Source organism: Enhydra lutris, unplaced genomic scaffold, assembly GCF_002288905.1.
Source record: "Enhydra lutris kenyoni isolate GAN:26980312 unplaced genomic scaffold, ASM228890v2 scaffoldscaffold42, whole genome shotgun sequence".
NCBI classification, from domain to species: domain Eukaryota; kingdom Metazoa; phylum Chordata; class Mammalia; order Carnivora; family Mustelidae; genus Enhydra; species Enhydra lutris.
Window position 1 is genome coordinate 7,987,061 of NW_019154126.1, and position 18,703 is coordinate 8,005,763.

Consider the following 18,703-nt stretch of genomic DNA (forward strand, 5'->3'; position numbering starts at 1 on the left):
CTAGCAAAAGTCCTGGCATTTTATATGTGGAATTCAGAATTATTTAATTTGGATTTCAATTTACTTTGCTAGAGACATTTCTAAAATAGTTTTCATCATAAACTGTTTATAGACTGGAAAGTGTCCTTACTGAGACATAGAGCTTGGGAGCTCAGCAAATTGACTTATACGCCAAAACAATGACAATGTTTTAAAATGGAGTGTGACCTATCCAAAGAGATTTTTATTCACAACATGAGTAGGTACTGAATAGGATTATTAGTTGCCCCTATGTTTCTTTACGCATTCAAGAAGTAGCTTTTGAGTGCCGACTGTAGCAGTTGGTGGGTATTTTGTTAATTTGCACAGTGTGTAGTCTACATTTAGCATGAAATTTCAAGTCCCACTCCAATTGTTTGTTCTTTGTTCAGACAGGTTTTTTTGCTTCTGAGGAGCAGAGGCATATCAATCACATTCTGAAGCAAATATCTAAAGCCATTGACCTCAAGCAATAATATTTACAGGCCATTTGTGCCATTGGCCAGTCATCACAGACCTTCAGCCTGTGGTCCGTGGTCCCAGGCGGGCTGTGGACATTTCTTTTTCTTTTTCTTTTTTTTTTTAAGATTTCATTTATTTATTTGACAGAGAGAGATTACAAGTAGGCAGAGAGGCAGGCAGAGAGAGAGCAGGAAGCAGGCTCCCCGCTGAGCAGGGAGCCGGATGCGGGGCTCGATCCCAGGACCCTGGGATCATGACCTGAGCCGAAGGCAGAGGCTCAACCCACTGAGCCACCCAGGCGCCCCATGTCTGAGCCACCCCAGAGAGGGCTCTGCAGCCTTCCTAGGAGACCTGAGTCACTCTCCCACCTGCTTATTCATTTTATAGGACTGTGATGGTTCAGCCCTGAATCCATTTTTCCCAGACCACATACCAACAAATTTTACATACCTAAGATTCCCCAAATTGATGTTCTGTGTGCTACATTGGCTCTAGAAAAAGTTAAAACAACAACAACAACAAAAACAAACAGAAATAAGAGGAGGAAGAAAAAAAATAATGTTAAAAATCAATAATCCTATTATTTATAGATATAAAATGTAGTTTCTTTGTTATCCTAGAGATATCATTTAATAGCATAGTTTGAGCATTTGGAGTTATTTAGCTAGGGTTTTAAATCCTTGTTGACTTCTATACTCTGTGCCCTTGGGCGAATTATATATCTTCCCAAGACTATTTCCTGTTTACAAAACTGGGATAATAAAAATACCTACCTAATAGTGTTATTGTGAATATACAGTCTGATAGCACATGTAAAGCACTCAAAGTGATAATAATAATTGCTTGATAAATGTCAGCTATTGGTAATCTTGGCTTCTGTTTCTACATCTCTAAAATGAGGAGTCTCGATCAGCAAGAGAATCACCAGACCACCCTATAGCCCTTACCTTTGATTTTCTCCTCTTCTTAAAGATCATGTTCATCCCTGCTACAACCCATATGGTAAAGTTGAAGAATGTTCTAGAAATACCTCAGTATTTATTACAGATACTGGGGGGAGAAACAAACCATCATGTGGTTATTGGGTTATCTACCAACTCATTAGTTAAGTAACTTATACATAATTATTTAGAGATGAGCATTGTTTCATCAGACAGTCTGAGGTGAAGTTTAGAAAAGAAATAAACATCAATAGACCCTACACTGTCTCACTGAGAGAGAAACTACGCACCTATGATTAAAAAACAACATACAATAAACTTCAAAATGTGATATAGACAAAGAATAAGTCAACAAAAACAATTTGAGGTGAAATGTGTAGTAAAATATCACAGCAAAGATAGCAAGTGCAGATAAGATGAGATAAGATAAGATAAAATAAGATGAGATAGCAAGTTACAGAGAGAAACGTTTGAATTGTGAAAAACACAAAACTGTCCAGAGGTCAGAAACCCTGTGAAGAATGCCTTTCAAGCATCTCCTCCTACAGCTATGCCATGGCAGTTGTCATCCCAGACAATACCTTGCTTTCTGAAGTAGTTAATAATGAGTGCGTTTTAGGCAGTGATCAATGTCAGAGGGATTCATTTCGCTGGTTGCATTAAAGGGGCAAATTTCCTCATGTCTCATGTTCTATTTTTGGTTTTTATAAGCTTGAAGTCTATTAATTATTTTTCTTAGAGAAGAAAACCATGTATTTTCCCATCCAGGAATCCAAATATTTTATAATTTCCTTTGTTCCACTCTGATTTTGATTGTGGCTTTTTTCCAAGTTGCTTATATCCAAGAGTAGTAAAAAGAACTATGAAGTGACCCAGTTGTCGTCTGATTCTCTCCCTGGAGGGCACACTTGATGAAACTGTCCTTTCTCATCCTCCACACAGGTGGACATAAGTGTGTTCTTTTAATTAAAAAAAGGATAAACAACATCAAACAAATGAAAAGTTAAAAAAAAAAAACAACACAAAATCACAGTCACAACTAAGAAACCCTCTGGGGCTGAAGAGAGGGTCATAGAAACGTTGCACACCTCTTGGCAAACGACCTTACAACATTAGTATAGAATCTGAGGCTCAAGAACCAATCTTTTCTCTCCTTTAGATACTTGACCTTCAGTGATCCGACTAATTTAGCTGAGTCTCTAACATACAGGTCGGCACTGCTCCTCCGTCATTTCCCAGCCCCCATGTACCCTGATTTTGAGTTTTAGTGCCGGGCAGAACTGTAACCCAGTTTTTAGAAGGACAGTGGGAACTGTCAAGAGACTTTAACATAAAGGGTAAAGCAAAAGATAGGCAGCATGATTAGGAGCTGGAACCAGAATGATGTGACCCCTGGAGGAGGTCCTTGTATTTGAGAATCTCGTGATCTCCTAGGAAGGGTGATGTTCTGAGAAAAATGTATGAGCTACTTTACGTTGCAAAGGAAGGTGGAGAAGATTCTGAAGACATCATATTTTGCCACTGACATTTCCTTTCTTTGGCGTAGGAGACAGTAACCTGGCCCCGCAGCTGGCCGTTCTCTGTGGCAGAGAGCTCCCCGGACCCATCCGGTCCACCGGCGAGTACATGTTCCTCCGGCTCACCTCGGACTCCAGTGTAACTGCAGCGGGCTTTAATGCATCCTTTCACAAAAGTAATATGTTCAGGTGTTTTTATGTCACGTCATGTCCTCTCACCTCATCCTCTCTCTCTCTCTTTCCCTAATACCTTCTGCTTATTTTTCACATGGGTCTCACCCAGCCTCTGGATGGCTATCCTTTGTCAGCTACTAAGTCTGATCCAAAAACTGTGGCTGAGTGAAACATAGGGATTCCCTGCCTTCAGGTCTCTGGGTGGGGGGACATCTCCCCCCACCTCTGCAATGAGGTGTGTTCCTGGTAGCCCAAGGATGAAATTTTTTATTTTTTAAGATTTTATTTTTTTATTTGACAGACAGAGATCACAAGTAGGCAGAGAGACAGGAAGAGAGAGAGGAGGAAGCAGGCTCCCCGCTGAGCAGAGAGCCCAATGCAGGGCTCAATCCCAGGACCCTGGGATCATGACCTTATCCAAAGGCAGAGGCTTTAACCAACTGAGCCACCAAGGCATCCCAAGAATGAGATCTTTACTTTACTTTTTTTTTTTTTTTAAGATTTTATTTATTTATTTGACAGAGAGAGACACAGCAAGAGAGGGAACACAAGCAGGAGGAGTGGGAGAGGTAGAAGCAGGCTCTCCACCAAGCAGGGAGCCCGATGTGGGGCTTGATCCCAGGACCCCAGGATCATGACCTGAGCCAAAGGCAAATGCTTAGTGACTGAGCCACCCAGGCACCCCAAGAATGAGATCTTTAAAACAATTCTCCAGCCTAGCTAAGGGCTTCAAATAGAACAGAACCAGACAGCACTTACCCATAACACATCGAAGGAACAGTAAGTCAGAGTAATCTTCAATCTAAGAAATAGAAAAAGGAAAATAGAAGATATCTTGAAAGCTCTTGGTTTCAATCACTCATGGGAGGGTTGGCCGGAAGAGTTTGCTTCTCTTGAAATATGAGTTTGATGACTCAGAGAATGTGCACCATACGTGGGTGGCGATCATGTGTAGTATGATCAAGACTTCCAAAACTTGATAAAATGGGAAGTCCAATAGTAAGTTTAAAGCCAAACAAGATTAAAATTAAAGAAGTAGTCCATGAAATATGGACCATCGAAGGACACTCATGCTTTTAACAAAAAAGCATAATTTTAAAGTAGACTCTTGATATAGACATTAAAAATTCATCTAATATTTCCTGCACTGTTATAGGTGTCTTTTAGAGAGTAGGGAGCAATGGAAGATAAATTATCTCCTTCATGCTCAGGGAGGCAGGCTGCATAGTGGTTTAAGAGAATGGACTTTGAAATTAGACAGACCGAAGATAAATTTCCATCTGTGATTTAAGTAGTTGTGTGAACTCGCTGCACTCCCTTGCTAAGCAGCTCAGCCCCTGACAACAGGCAAATTAATGCCTGCTCACTCCATCCACTGTCTTCTTCTGCTCCCAGTCTCTCTCTCCTGTACATGTGTATGACAGATGTACCTGTGCATGTATAAATGTATGTACTGTGTGTGCACACACACATGTACATGCTGGATGGCTACATGTCTAGAAGGTATCTCCAATTTAACATACAAAACCTAAACTCTGCTTCCCACCCTCTTCCACCCTCCAAACCTGCTCACTCCATGCTCTTTACAATATTGATAAATGGAAAGTACATTCTTTCCAGTTGCTTAAGCCAAAAATCTTGACATCATTCTTGATCCTTTTCTTTGTCTTACACCCTGTGTCCTAACCATCAACAAATCACAATGATTCTACCTTCCCAATATATTTAAATATATTAAATATATTTATATATTTATACCCAACCACTTCCCACCTTTTTCCTTCTACCACCCTAGTCGAGACCCTATCATCTCTCCTTGGACTCAGGCAGTCACCTCCTTATTGGACACCCTGACCGTGCATTTCCCTGCCAACCCCCTTACAGTCTAGGTATCACAGACAGAGCAATGCTTTTAAAATATAAGCCAGATCATGCCATTCTGATGCTCAAAACCCTTGAATGTCTTCCTCTCTTACTTAAGTCCTTTCAGTTTCCTGCATGACCTAGCGCTGCTTCCTTTGGGATCACTCACTGTGCCTCATTAATTTTGACTTACATGATGTACCACTCAAGCCCTTACACCAAGTGTTTTCTGAACTGGAAAGCTCTTCTCTCACAAAGCCATATGGCTTGATCCCTCATTTCTGCAGGTCTCTGTTCAGGTGGTACCATAACAACGAGGTCTTCTCTAACTTCCCCAGACAATACTATACCATTTTCTCTGCCCGTATTCACTTTTCTTTGTAGAATTTATCCCCACCCCACATCTTATATATGTGTTTATTGTATGTCTTACTCATCTATAAAGTAAGCTTCTGAAAGTAATTTGTCTCTGTTGCTTATTTCTGTTTCCAGACGTAGGAAAAAACCACAAAATGAATACCCTGTCATCTGTGCTGAACACAAGCTTATTGGGCCCATCGTGTCTTATACTTTGGTCCCGGTTCGTTTCAAACTACATTTCTATTGCCTACACTTTAAAAATCCTCATGAAAAACAGGGAAGCCTAAAAATCCTGCTGTAAATGTCACTTAAGTAAATTACCTTTGTTGCTTCTCTGTAAAGGTTGTGGTGGATATTTGCACGCAGACCGAGGCATAATCACATCCCCTCAGTATCCAGAGACCTACGGTCCCAACCTCAACTGCTCTTGGCACGTCCTGGTTCAGAGTGGTCTGACCATTGCTGTCCATTTTGAACGGCTCTTCCAGATTCCAAATGGAGATGCATCTTGCAGTCGGGGGGACTACTTGGTGGTAGGTCATGCTTGCCACCTTTCCTAATGATTAACTTTGCAGTCTTCATTCAAAAAGCAAAATGGCAATTCTTCTCTCTGGGGACATAAATTGGTAGGAGTTGGGCGCTCCATCTCTCTCAATCTGAAGGAATTGATGCGATTTTAATTTGTGTTCCTAGCTGAAAAATGGACCTGACATCTATTCTCCACCCTTGGGACTCCATGGAGGAAATGGTCATTTTTGTGGCAGTCGTCCTTCATCCACTCTGTTCACCTCAGATAATCAAATGTTTGTTCAGTTTATTTCTGATGCCAGTAATGGAGGGCAAGGATTTAAGATCAAATATGAGGCAAAGAGTTTAGGTAAGTATTTTCACCGAGCATAATGCCTGTATTTTTCCTGCAGTTGCTTTGTCGTTCTTGTTTAAATAGATTTGAGCAAAAATTATGTAAAGTTTTCTTTTCTAAAGTAAGACTAATAATTTAACAAGAATAGCTACCTGTTTTCAGGTACCTACTGTATTCTTGATACATTCAGTATCTCATCATGGCTGCTTTTAAAGGAAGGTATCATTCCCATTCTACAGATAAGTAAAATGAGGCTTAGATTCTTTCCAAGCCTACTTATCGAGAGAATGAACAAAGTAAAATACTCTCCATGAGTATAAATTAAACCGATCTTATGGATACCCTGAAATTTCTTAGTCCTTTCTACTATAAAATGTCTAATTATACGTTACATTCAGTTATGGAAGCATTGTAAGAATGATAATTACATTGTTTTATAATCATTTGTATGCTTTCTTTTTTTTTTTGTATGCTTTCTTTTAAAGTGAACACATATTCCTCTGATTCTGTTATTACCCATTTAATTATATAGTATAGTGGTGATCTTTACTTAATTACCTTTACTTAATTATGCTTGATTAAAATTATATTTAATTCTACTGTAATGACTTAATTTTGTGACATTTAAATTTATATAATGTTTAATTGAATAAATAAGTAAATAAGCATAGTTTCAAAAGAGAGAGTAATGTTAGCAGAGAATAAGTCTTTGCCTCCTCCCCAAATTAGATAATACGGATTTCAGGATAATCATATGACCTCAATCCCAAATTCCTGAGCATATTTTAAAAAACATACTAATCTAAATAAAACCATATATTTTACTGCATATTCTCTAAAATATGAGATTTTAAAATGTCAGCATAATTTCTTTATTCTGGAAAAGGAGAAGAAATAAGCATCTACCAAATGACACAGAAAATCATCTAATAGCTTGAGTAGGTTCCATGATTAGAGGGAATGTACTTCTGTTACTTCCCCCTACATGCAGCTCTGGCACTTGGAAGGAGACTTGAAAGACAGCCCTGTGAATACCAGCCCCATTACTTTATAGGCTGAGAGTTTGTTATCCCTCTGTCTCTGCTGAGCTCAGCTGCTGAATCCCACGTGGGCAGAATGTCACTGGCCACTGAGGCTTCTCAGAGTAGCAGTGCCTTGTGTCTAGTGAGTAGACATCAGCTGATCCCATAGAACTCTACTTTCCCATGATAGAGTCTTGAGTTACAGTCTTAAATTACATAAAGTCAATATTTGGTGGTAATTCAGATACACTAAGGGTTTATTTATAAATGCTTCAATTCTTTTATTCCTTTGCAGACCCTCTTTTTATATAAGAATGGTATGGCCACTACTTCCTCCCCATCTTTCTGCCTTTACTATTAGATTTAAAGATCTTTTGATTTCAAAACCTATTGTCCATTCATAGATGAGTAGATAAAGAAGATGTGTTATAGATATACACAATGGAGTACGAGTCAGCCTTGAAAACAGAGTGAACTCTTGCCATTTGGGACAACATGGATGGACCTAGAGATTATTCTGCTAAGGGAAATAAGCCTGCCATAGAAAGAAAAATACCATTCAATTTCACTTATATGTGGAATCTAAACAGCAAACTAACAGATTCTTAAATATAGAGAACCAACTGGTGGTTGCCTGAGAGGAGGTGGGGGGATGTATGAAATAGATGACCGGGATGAAGAGGTACAAACTTCCAGTTTCTGGGAAACACCTGGAAAGAGGCACCCAGGGACCAAAGGAGGAATGGCGTGAGATAAAAGGAGGAGGAGCTTAGTGTCCAAGCAGCTGGGGGACAAAAATGGAAAAAAGAGACATGTGATCAACCAGGTTAAATGCTGGGGATATAAAATAAAGAAGAAAAAGATGCTTGGGTACACAACTGTGAGCCAAACCAGAGTACTTTGATAGGGTTGAAAAGCGGAGGGGGCAGGAGGAAAGAGGACAGTGAGTGAGAGCAGATAACGGGACTGTAACTGACTTGAGCATGTGATGGCGTGGGAAGATTTGAGGGGCAAAGAGGAGGGTGGGGGAAGGGAGAGGACAGGGAGGGAGAGAGAGTGAGAGCACAGGATAAGGGGAGGACCTCCCCAGAGCACGGCGCCTGAGGAGACAGTGGAGTGGGAGGCCCACCCATTGTACAGGAAGATGGTGTAGCAGAGGAAGATAAAGGAGGCAGAGAGGCAGATAAATTTCTTAAGGGTGGTAGCAAATGGGGGCAGTGCCCTCATCTGATTTCTTCCATCATGTTCTAAAGGAAAACAACAAGCGGCACGCTGAGGCTCCAGAGAGAGTGGGGAGAATAAGGGTCGAGGGCAGAGAGTCAGGTCTCACACAGCTGTTATGTTTCTTTGAGAAAGCAGGGTTGCTTGCCGTGTTGAGAGTGGAGAGTGCGCATTTGGAGACATTGATTTCCGCAAATGGTTCGAATCACGTATAGTCTGCAGGTTCGAGGTTCAGAGACGAGAAGAATTCTGGGTAATGGCAAAATTCAGGATAGGACAATAAGTGGCTGAATGATAGCAGAAATAAATATCAAGAGCGTTTAGCAGACCCATATGTCTGGGAGGCTAACTTACTAGGTTCATTTCATCCGTGTTATAAATACCCCGTTTACCCTGGCCTGGATAGTGGGTGAGATCGCAAAAAAAAAATGTTTATTGATAAAAGGAAAATCTTTTTACATACTTTGGTTTTTTAGAAAAGAAGTATAAAAAGCCCATTGATCTTCTTCCAGAAACTGGCTAATAAATTGTCTCATGCCAGCCATCTCTTGCCCCTCAAATGCATCTAAATCCTGAAGAAACATAATGAGCAGATACCCACAGAGTTGTGCGGAAATCTATCTGCTTCGTCTTTTACATATCAAGATCCCAGCTCCGAATCTTTCTATCGAACTGCCCAGTCAGTGGGAAGTTATAAGGGCTTCTCTGCATTCATGTACTTTTCTGCATGGCGGATGTACACTAATTCTTCCAGGATGTTCCACCGTATGCACTGGGCACCATAAGTATTTTGTTGGCTTTAAGGAAGAGAGAAATTTTCTAAGAGAATTTACAGTTGGGCAAGTTAAAAAGTGACACACTTGGTAGCTCCCCTGATAGCAAATTCAGAATCTGTTTCTTAAAAAGAGAATGAGGATAAATCCAGATGAAAGGACACGGAGGTTGGAAATACAGATAAAATCACTTTAAAAAAAATCACCAGTGGGAAGTCTAGACATGATGCTGTGCTCACCACAGGTGTTACTGCCATCTGCTCCATACGGGGCTCTTATAATACAGTTGGCTGTACTCCCCATGCCCAACGTTTTATCCCCATGACTCATTCCTTCCCTAACTGGAAGCCCATCACCCATCTGGCCCATCCCCCCACTACCCTCCCCTTTGGCAACCCCTAATGTGTCCTCTGTATTTATGAGTCTGGTTTTGCTTTTTGTGTATTTGTGTTTTTTAGTTTTCACATATAAGTGAAATCATGTAAACTTGTCAAATCACCATGTTGTATTTCTGAAACTAATGTGGCATTGAGTTTCGACTCTATTTCAATTTTTTAAAAAATGATGTAAGACAGTGCAAAAAAACAAAAAGTAAAAAAGGATAGTGGCATTGTATCCTCTTTCCCAGACCGTTGATCGATTTCACTGTGTTTCTCACCAGCCTGTGGGGGCAACATCTACATCCACGATGTGGATTCTGCGGGGTATGTGACCTCCCCTGGCCACCCTGACAATTACCCCCAGCACGCTGATTGTACTTGGCTCCTAGCAGCTCCTCCTGGGAAACTCATAAGGCTGCAGTTTGAAGATCAATTCAATATTGAAGAAACACCCAAGTAGGTCACTTCCACTTCCTTTTTCTCCTACTCAGACTTGTATTCTCCAGCTGTCATGGTTGAGAATAATTTCTTTTCTCAGCATAGGAAATCTAAAAAATGGGGAAGGGACACACATTACACCTTGAACCTGAAAACATAGGCTGCCTGCTACTCTCATGTTAACTGAGCGGGTTATGTACACGGATATTGTCTCTCCTGACACCACGCACGTCCTGCAAGAGACACCGAGGATGGCTGCTGGAGATTTATGTTATCCGTTCTTCCTCCCACAGGAAAAATACAGTGTCTCTGGTAGATGAATATTTATTTTCCCAGCCTCATGCTCAATGTCATAAATAATAAAATACCTGTTTAACAAATGGAAATTTGTGTTACGTGACACTAGGGGTCACCAGTGTCAGAGAAAAGATTGAAGTACTATCTAATTTCCCAATCTCTCTCTAATGAGAATTCTTAAGGGGATTACAAACCAAGGAGTAAGCCTCCTTACTGTGTTGAACACAAAGAGGATAACCATACTGACTGAATCAAAAACAAAAACAAAAACAAAAAAACCCAACTAAACCCTGAAATTTTCTCTTCATTTAATGAAAGTATGTATACATTTGCATGAATATGTGTATGGTCCAAAACTTAGGTACAGAGGTTTGCTTACTATTTACGGGCATCTGATATAATGCCACAGTCCCACTCAGTGAGGGTTAACTGGCTGATTGCCTTTCTTAAGAAATATTGGGTAAATACTCGCTCACTTTTATGGACATAGAATGTTCCATCTGAGTCTCTTCACTAGTCTGGGTGGCAGGGCTGTCAAGAGAGTTTGTCTTTGTCACGTGAAATGTGCCCTGGCATCACGTGACACAAAGTACTTGTTTTTTGTTTTTGTTTTTTTTTAATTCCTAGGTGTTTTGAGAATAACTTGTAAATGTATAAAACAAATACAGAATATGGAGGGAAGACAAGTAAACATTCTTCGATGTGGTACATGTAACACCTGCCTTTGGAGCTACTAACGAAACAATGTGATATGATTAGAAAAATATTATGTAGCATTCTCAGAGGACACACCGCTTAAAATGATGGTTGGAGTGTCTTCTGCTACAAAAATGATGATTTAATATTGCTCTTGGAGAAAGTTGGTGAAGTCTTTATTTTGAAAATACATCAAAGAGGCAGACTTTTATATATTAAACGGAATTTTCTTTCCTCGTTAGCTGCACATCTAATTACCTCGAGTTGCGAGATGGGGCTGATTCAAATGCACCAGTAATTTCCAGGGTTTGTGGGAGATCTTTGCCCAGCAGCCAGCTGTCCTCAGGAGATGTGATGTATTTGAGATTCCGATCAGACAACAGCCCCACTCATGTGGGGTTCAAGATCAAGTATGCTATAGGTAACAACATTTTTTTTTTTTTTTGTATTTAATAAGAAAGTTATGGGATGCCTGGGTGGCTCAGTTGGTTAAGCCACTGCCTTCGGCTCAGGTCATGATCCCAGGGTCCTGGGATCGAGTCCCACATTGAGCTCCTTGCTCAGCAGGGAGCCTGCTTCTCTCTCTGCCTCTGCCTGCTTGTGCACTCTCTCTCTCTCTGATAAATAAATAAATAAAAATTAAAAAAAGAAAGTTATGACAGACTAATTACAATAAAACTTTAAAAAATCATACCATTTTTAGAGAAATCTTTCTATCTGCCTAATTGTAATGATTGTTTTAGTGATAGAAATAAATAAGGAATGAATGTAAATGTTTAAAACCAAAGTCATTTGTTGATTTAAAATTTTATTTTACTTTCCATTTTAAATCAGTCTTTTTAGTAAACTTGAATATTTTGTATTTTTTCCTAACTTGTTTGTGAAAACATATTTGGTTAAATCAAATCTTTGTTTCTTTCTCTTACCATGTTATCTCTATAGTATCACCTTAACTAGTAAAACTGTTTACTATTCAAATATAATCAAATCACTATATATAGAACAGTAACTTTGAACTCATCATTAATGGATAATGTTTTTTCCCTTATGTCTCTAGTGTCAAATCAGTCACTAGACAAAAACAAGTGTATCTCCTCTGTGTTTTGATTTCCTTACTTTAAAAAATGAGCAGTACACATGCATCCTGAAGATTTATTGTATTGTGGTCACAATTACATGGAATTTAGTATCTGGTGGGTCTGAACACTAACCAAACATATTTAATACAGTCAAAAGTTGGAAAGCCTACTAGTAACAACCTTAAACATACACAATAGGTTGTTTTATAGCCCGAGGCAAGTTGTATATAATTCAATCTAACTATCACATCCAGCTGATAAGAAAGAATTGAGTGGTAATTTGCCAGGCCCCCAGATACCAGTTACTGCAGTGAAACGTTCATTTGATAGTTAAACCAGGAAGGCCAGGCATCATGAATCACCACCGCACCCCTTCCAGCTGAACAGGCCCTCCATCTTCAAAATCACAGACACAGGGTAGTAGGCAGGCCCTACCAATCAGTTGGTTCTTGAAAGGAAACTTCCCTGCAACTGATAGCTCTTACATGGTGTCCCAAGAGGACTAATGTGATGTTACAGAATATGCCATTCAGTTTCCATTTCCCATTATTGGACTGGACTTGGGGTATCATTTCTCTTTACAGCAGTAGAAGATTTCAAATATTAAGGGGACCACTAACTAAATAAACATTTCAAGAATTTTTAAAACATTAATTAATATTAATTTGGCACATAAAAGTTTTCGAATGGGCTGGTGCAATTTAAAAAGAAAAGAAAAGAAAAATCTTGTAACAGAATATTGCTCTTCTCTGCAGCTCACTGTGGGGGAAGAGTGACAGGGCAAAGTGGCGTTATTGAAAGCAATGGATATCCAACCCTTCCGTATAGAGACAATTTATTCTGTGAGTGGCATCTCGAGGGTCCCTCAGGACACTATCTCACCATCCACTTTGAAGACTTTAACCTTCAGAATTCCTCTGGCTGTGATAAAGACTTTGTGGAGATCTGGGAAAACCATACCTCTGGTCAGTGCAGTATGTCTCCTGTCTTTTGGGTGGGGGGCGGTGGTGTTTATTTTCTCATGTACTCATTCAGCCTCTGAAGTGTCCTCACTTCAAGAAAGGTAAAACGACGTCTAGTCTTTGCCCAGATGTGCAGTCAACTCCGAGCGGTGCTGACTTTTCTCTCCCCGGAGTCCTACTCATAAATGGAGGGTGTCCAAAGCCCCAGGTGTCATTATATAGCTTGTCTTTAATAGGTCACACTGAGAGAGCACTAAAGAAGGCATCTTCTTCCTATTGAGACCTTCCAGGGCCATATGTGGTTGGTTATTTGAGGAGTCTCCTGTCAAGTAAGGAGAGAGAGGGTAAGGTAACTAGCAATCATATGAGTTGGACACTCATCACTCTGTTGCCTGCAACCATCTCTTTACCCAAATGAGCTCCCTCATTGTGCTGAGATGTCCTTGCCCTAACTGGTTGGAGCCTTTGTTACGTGTCTTCATCTACGTGAATGTTGATTTTATTCATGTTTGTCCTGCTTCTCTTAACAGAAGTTAGCATTTCTTCATGGGCAGGGTCTTGTCTTTTATTATTTTCTTTGTACTTGTAGAATACCTCAAGTAAAGGAGAAATGAATTCAATCACCTGGACATAGACATACTTAATTATTTTCCTCTCACAGGAAGTTTATTGGGCAGATACTGTGGAAACACCATTCCAGACAGCATAGACACTTCTAGCAATGTTGCTCTGGTGAAGTTTGTCACAGATGGCTCTCTTACTGCCTCAGGATTCAGACTGCGGTTTGAATCCAGCATGGAAGGTAAGTTCACTGATGTGGTAACTATTTACATATTTTGAGCACCTACACTGGCTAGACACTATTTGAGGCACTGGTGTTACAGTGGTTGTTGAACCAAAATGGGCCCTGTCTTCTTGGACCTTACACTTTAGTGGAGAGGCAGACCTCAATCAAATAGTCGCACCACAGCTGTGAAACAGGCTACCACAGAGAGGAGGTGGTGCTTTGGAAGATGTTATGGGATGAGAGCTGCACACATTCCTCATCTTAAGAAAACCAGTGCGTTAGCCCCACAGCTGTCAGAATCGGCATTCCAAATACCCCGACATTGGTGAAATACAGATTTTATCTGAAGAAACTGGATAATGACTCTCATCTTCTGAATCTTCCGATTCTGGAGATTACTCCCTCTATTGGTGCCCCATGTTTCTTGGGCCATGATGATACAGCGAACTGTCATGCATGGAAACATGGAAACATGTTAATCCATGGAAACATGGATTAAATATTAAATATTAGAGACAGGAAGGGGATGCAGACATTGTCTGTCAGTCCTCATGTACACCCAGTGTCAAATAACAGCAATAAGTTTGTCCAGGGGGATAGCAAAGAAAACACTTTAGAGGACACATCTTGTAGAAGGGCTCACTTGGACTGGATTGGCAGTTTTCTTGGGTTTCTTCCCCTTCAGAGTGTGGGGGGGATCTACAAGGCCCTACGGGAACATTTACCTCTCCCAACTACCCGCACCCGAATCCTCATGGCCGCATCTGTGAGTGGAGGATCACAGTGCAGGAAGGAAGGCGGATCACCCTGACTTTCAACGACCTGAGTCTGGAAGCTCATCCATCCTGCCGCAGCAAGCGTGTGACAGTAAGTATCCCGTGCAGTTAGGGATATTACATTCCATTGCTGAAGGAGCTGATGGACCTATAATTCACAGTCAGAAAACTAGGTCGGGAATATTCCCATCCGTGTAACTCTACCTCAAGCAAACTCAAAGTATTCGATAGAACAGAAGCACAGTGAATGGCCACGTTGTCTGTAAGACCCGTCTTAAGAGCCTATTTGTTGTCACAGCGTACATCAGGGTCATGGATGGGGTACATTTTAAGAGCAGATGATCATTGCACACGGCCAAAGTGGGTCAATGGATAAGCCCTTGGGTAGCCCAGAGTTGAATCGGACAGGAGGCGCAGAATAGTCACCACCAAAAGTTGAGGGGTCCTACACAGTTCCTGCTCTCAGCCAGAGGGGCTAAGCCCCTCCTCTGGAAGAGCCCGGGCTGCCTGCCTCAGTGTGCCAAGGTCAAATGCTTTGGGAGACGCTGTCAGCATTCTTAGCTTCACTTAGCGAAGGAAAGCAAAGGAGATCCGTGAGTGCGAAAGAAGATTGTTAACTGAAATGACAGCTCTATATGTATATATACTGGATTAATTACACATTAATATTAATGTATTTCTCTACCCAATTCAGCCTTTCCTCCATCCTTGTTACCTCAGTCAATAACGATTCCAAACTTCAGGAGGCTCAGGTCAAAAACTTTGATGTCTGTTTTGGCGTCCTTTCTCTCCCACCTTGTGTCAAGTCCCACCAGCTGTATATTTAAAGAGATCCAGAACCTAACTACTTCTCACCATATCCACTGCCACCGCCACCACCGCTCACTTAGACTTAGTTTATTAACCTCAGGCGGGTGTCCCACCCTTGTCTCCCTGCATTCTCAGCGCAGCCACCTGTGTGATGGGTTTAAATGTCAGTCACATCAGGCTGCTCTCCTGGAAAATCCCCTCTTGGCCTCTCTTCTCACTCAGAGGGAAATCCCGAATCTTTACAGAGGCCCAAATGGCCCCCCGGTGTCTGCATCTTATCTCAAACTCCCCTGATCTTTTGCTCACTGGCTTCCTTTTGGGTCTTTGAATCTGCTAAGGTGTTCAGCAGCCCACTTCACCCGTCCTGTGGCCTCTGGTTGGCAGCTCCCCAATGGCTGCCTGTTTCACTCTGTCTCTTCAGTCCTGGCTCTTCAAGGACCTGATCCCTACGTTGCATAGCTTCCACCCTGACTCATCCTGTTCCCTACATTATTGCTTTCACGGCACTTCACATCACCTGACATCCTATGTATTTATTTGCTCGTCTGTGTATTGTGTGCTCCCACCACCAGCATGTAAGCTCCACTAGTACCTGCTCTGCGTTTCATTCACTGCTGAGTCCCCAGTACCTGGCACATAATAGAAACAGTAATTATTGAGTGAATGAATACTAGAAGTACTAACATCATCCTTTTTTTTTCTTTAAAGATTTGTATTTCTCTCTCTGAGAGAGAGTGAGCAAGAGAGAGCACGAGCAGGGGCTGAGGCAAACGGGGAAGGAGAAGCAGACGTGGGGCTCGATCCCAGGACTCTGGGACCACAACCTGAGCTGAAGGCACACACTTAATGTCTGAGCCACCCAGGTGCCCCCTCATTATCCTTTTTTAAAAACAAGACACTTTTGGGGTGCCTGGGTGTCTCAGTCAGTTAAGTGTCTGCCTCCAGCTCAGGTCATGATCCCAGGGTCCTGGGATGGAGCCCCGTATAGGGCTCCCTACTCAGCAGGAAGCCTCCTTCTCCCTCTCCCTCTGCCCACCACTCCGCTTGCTTGTGTGCTCTCTCTCTTTCTCTCTGTGCCAAATAAACAAATAAAATCTTAAACAAAAAACCAAGACACTTATGTTTTCAATTTAATTGTCTCCTGTTGGGTAGTGATTTCAGAAATACAAAACCTCTTTGTATGTTAGTATAATACTTTGTATTGCCCTAAAATGACCATTTTGCTCCCAAGTTCTAATACCTAAAGGTATCATATATAGCTATATCTATAGATATATATCTGAGATCATGACCTGAGCTGAAATCAAGAGTCAGACATAACTGACCAAGCCACTCAGGTGCCCCTCCACTGAATACGTAGAGACAAGGATAAAGTAGAAAAAAATTAACCACTCACAGTATACCATATTTTGGTACATTTTCTTATCTTTCCTTGGCAATGAATATGTTATGTAGTTGTAATAATGTGGCATAATTTCATTTGCATACTAATTTTAATCTATTTTTCTGATTATAAACATAATGAATGCCTATTGAACAGATTTTAGAGAGTTCAAAAATTAAAAATATAAAAATACTTGAAATTGTACCCACCCCTTGCTAAAGCTTTGATGTATACAACTGTTTATTTCCCTTTGAAATTCTTTCCATAATTAACATCATATTGAATATAATGATTATGAGGAATCTTACCAGTAGAATTTTCACATGCCCTGCAGGAAAGATAACATGAACAGTCATAGTTTCAGAACTCAAATAACAAAATAAAATTTACAGCGACAACCACACATTTTGAATCACATCTTGTCATTTTCCCGTCTCTGAATCATAGATGCCAAAGGCATCTACTTTCAACTATTTTAGCTGCTTCTTGTGGTGTGTCTGTCATTATTTCAAAATAATATTCCTACTGGGGCACCTGGATGGCTCAGTGGGTTAAGCCTCTGCCTTCGGCTCAGGTCATGATCTCCGGGTCCTGGGATCGAACCCCACATTGGGCTCTCTGCTCAGCAGGGAGCCTGCTTCCCCCTCTCTCTCTGCCTGCTGCTCTGCCTACTTGTGATCTCTCTCCCTCTGTCAAATAAATAAATAAAATCTTTAAAAAAATATTCCTACTGCTACTTCTTTATTTTTTTGGTCTTAGACATCATATATCCACATGCAACTAAGGGAGATGAGGGTTTAGCTCTCTTCGCAATCCACCCCCACCACACAGGCACCACAGATGCTCACAGGGCTACATGCAGTTCAGACCTCCCCCAGCTTCCCCATAAAATACCTACATCACAGATTTTGTTTAAATTGCTCTTCAGTGTTTACATTGCTATGACTATACCGCTGTCATTCCCCACCTAGCCACATAGTGTACTCTGGTAGTGTTTGCTTTTGTTTTTCTGATTAATGTCCTTTTCCACACGGAGTTTTTTATGCACATACCACTCATTCCTCCCCACGCTTTCACTCCAGGGTTACATCCCCACCTTGTGCAATATAGCACACCCACCCTTTCATTCATTTTCCTTAGCAGTAGCCTTCCTTGAGCCCTTTTCCATCAGCTGCAAGCTTGGTACCAGCTGTCAGCTGGTGCCTTCCCTTCCCCAGCAACTTTGCACACTCCTTCATTCCTCTCCTGGAGTGGACACCTGACTCCATGACATGTGCATTATCCTGTCTTGGCTCATTTCCCTTTTTTTGGTGAGGCATATGTTCTTGTATTTCCATAAGGAAATGGGTATGGACGATAAGGTTTTTGAGAAGGTGTATACCTGGAATTATCCTTATTTTACCATTGTTCTTTGAATATACTATATATATATTAAAATATCATATGTATTTGATATGTATGAATTAATTTATTATATTAAAACAAAGTTTAATATTTATAAAATATATTCAAATAAAATTATGATTAAATATATTAATCATAATTTTGAAGTTTTATGTTTCTTCTTTTGAGGTCCATTTCCTTCAGTTTCCTGTTTCCCATTTATGTATATTGATTGGTCTCTCCCTTTTGCATTAGACATCTAAGGAAACTTCCTTAAATGAATAATGACCCTTGGCTGTTTATTCATATTTAAGAATGAAGTACTAAAATACTGCTTGGAAACTCTGTGTTCATGGGATTGTCAACTTATGGTCTTTGTTGGGTTGAGGGGACTTGACCATTTAATTAGGAGAAACTACAAATGCCCTATCTACAGGTCTTTTCTCCTGGGGAGGCTAAAGCTCCAACAATAAATTTCTTTCATGAATTTTCCATATC

At 40.8% G+C, this 18,703-nt stretch overlaps 1 protein-coding gene across 1 annotated transcript in view; it reads left to right on the plus strand.

Annotated features, from left to right (window-relative positions):
* Window positions 1–18,703, plus strand: part of LOC111155560 (cubilin) — a 257,013-nt gene that overhangs the window by 164,983 nt on the left and 73,327 nt on the right. The window contains exons 41-48 of the mRNA XM_022515785.1: window positions 2,968–3,114; window positions 5,678–5,868; window positions 6,029–6,212; window positions 9,875–10,049; window positions 11,267–11,445; window positions 12,859–13,068; window positions 13,727–13,867; window positions 14,538–14,719. Coding sequence (XP_022371493.1) covers window positions 2,968–3,114; window positions 5,678–5,868; window positions 6,029–6,212; window positions 9,875–10,049; window positions 11,267–11,445; window positions 12,859–13,068; window positions 13,727–13,867; window positions 14,538–14,719 — 1,409 coding nt within the window. The remainder of the gene's footprint in view (window positions 1–2,967; window positions 3,115–5,677; window positions 5,869–6,028; window positions 6,213–9,874; window positions 10,050–11,266; window positions 11,446–12,858; window positions 13,069–13,726; window positions 13,868–14,537; window positions 14,720–18,703) is intronic.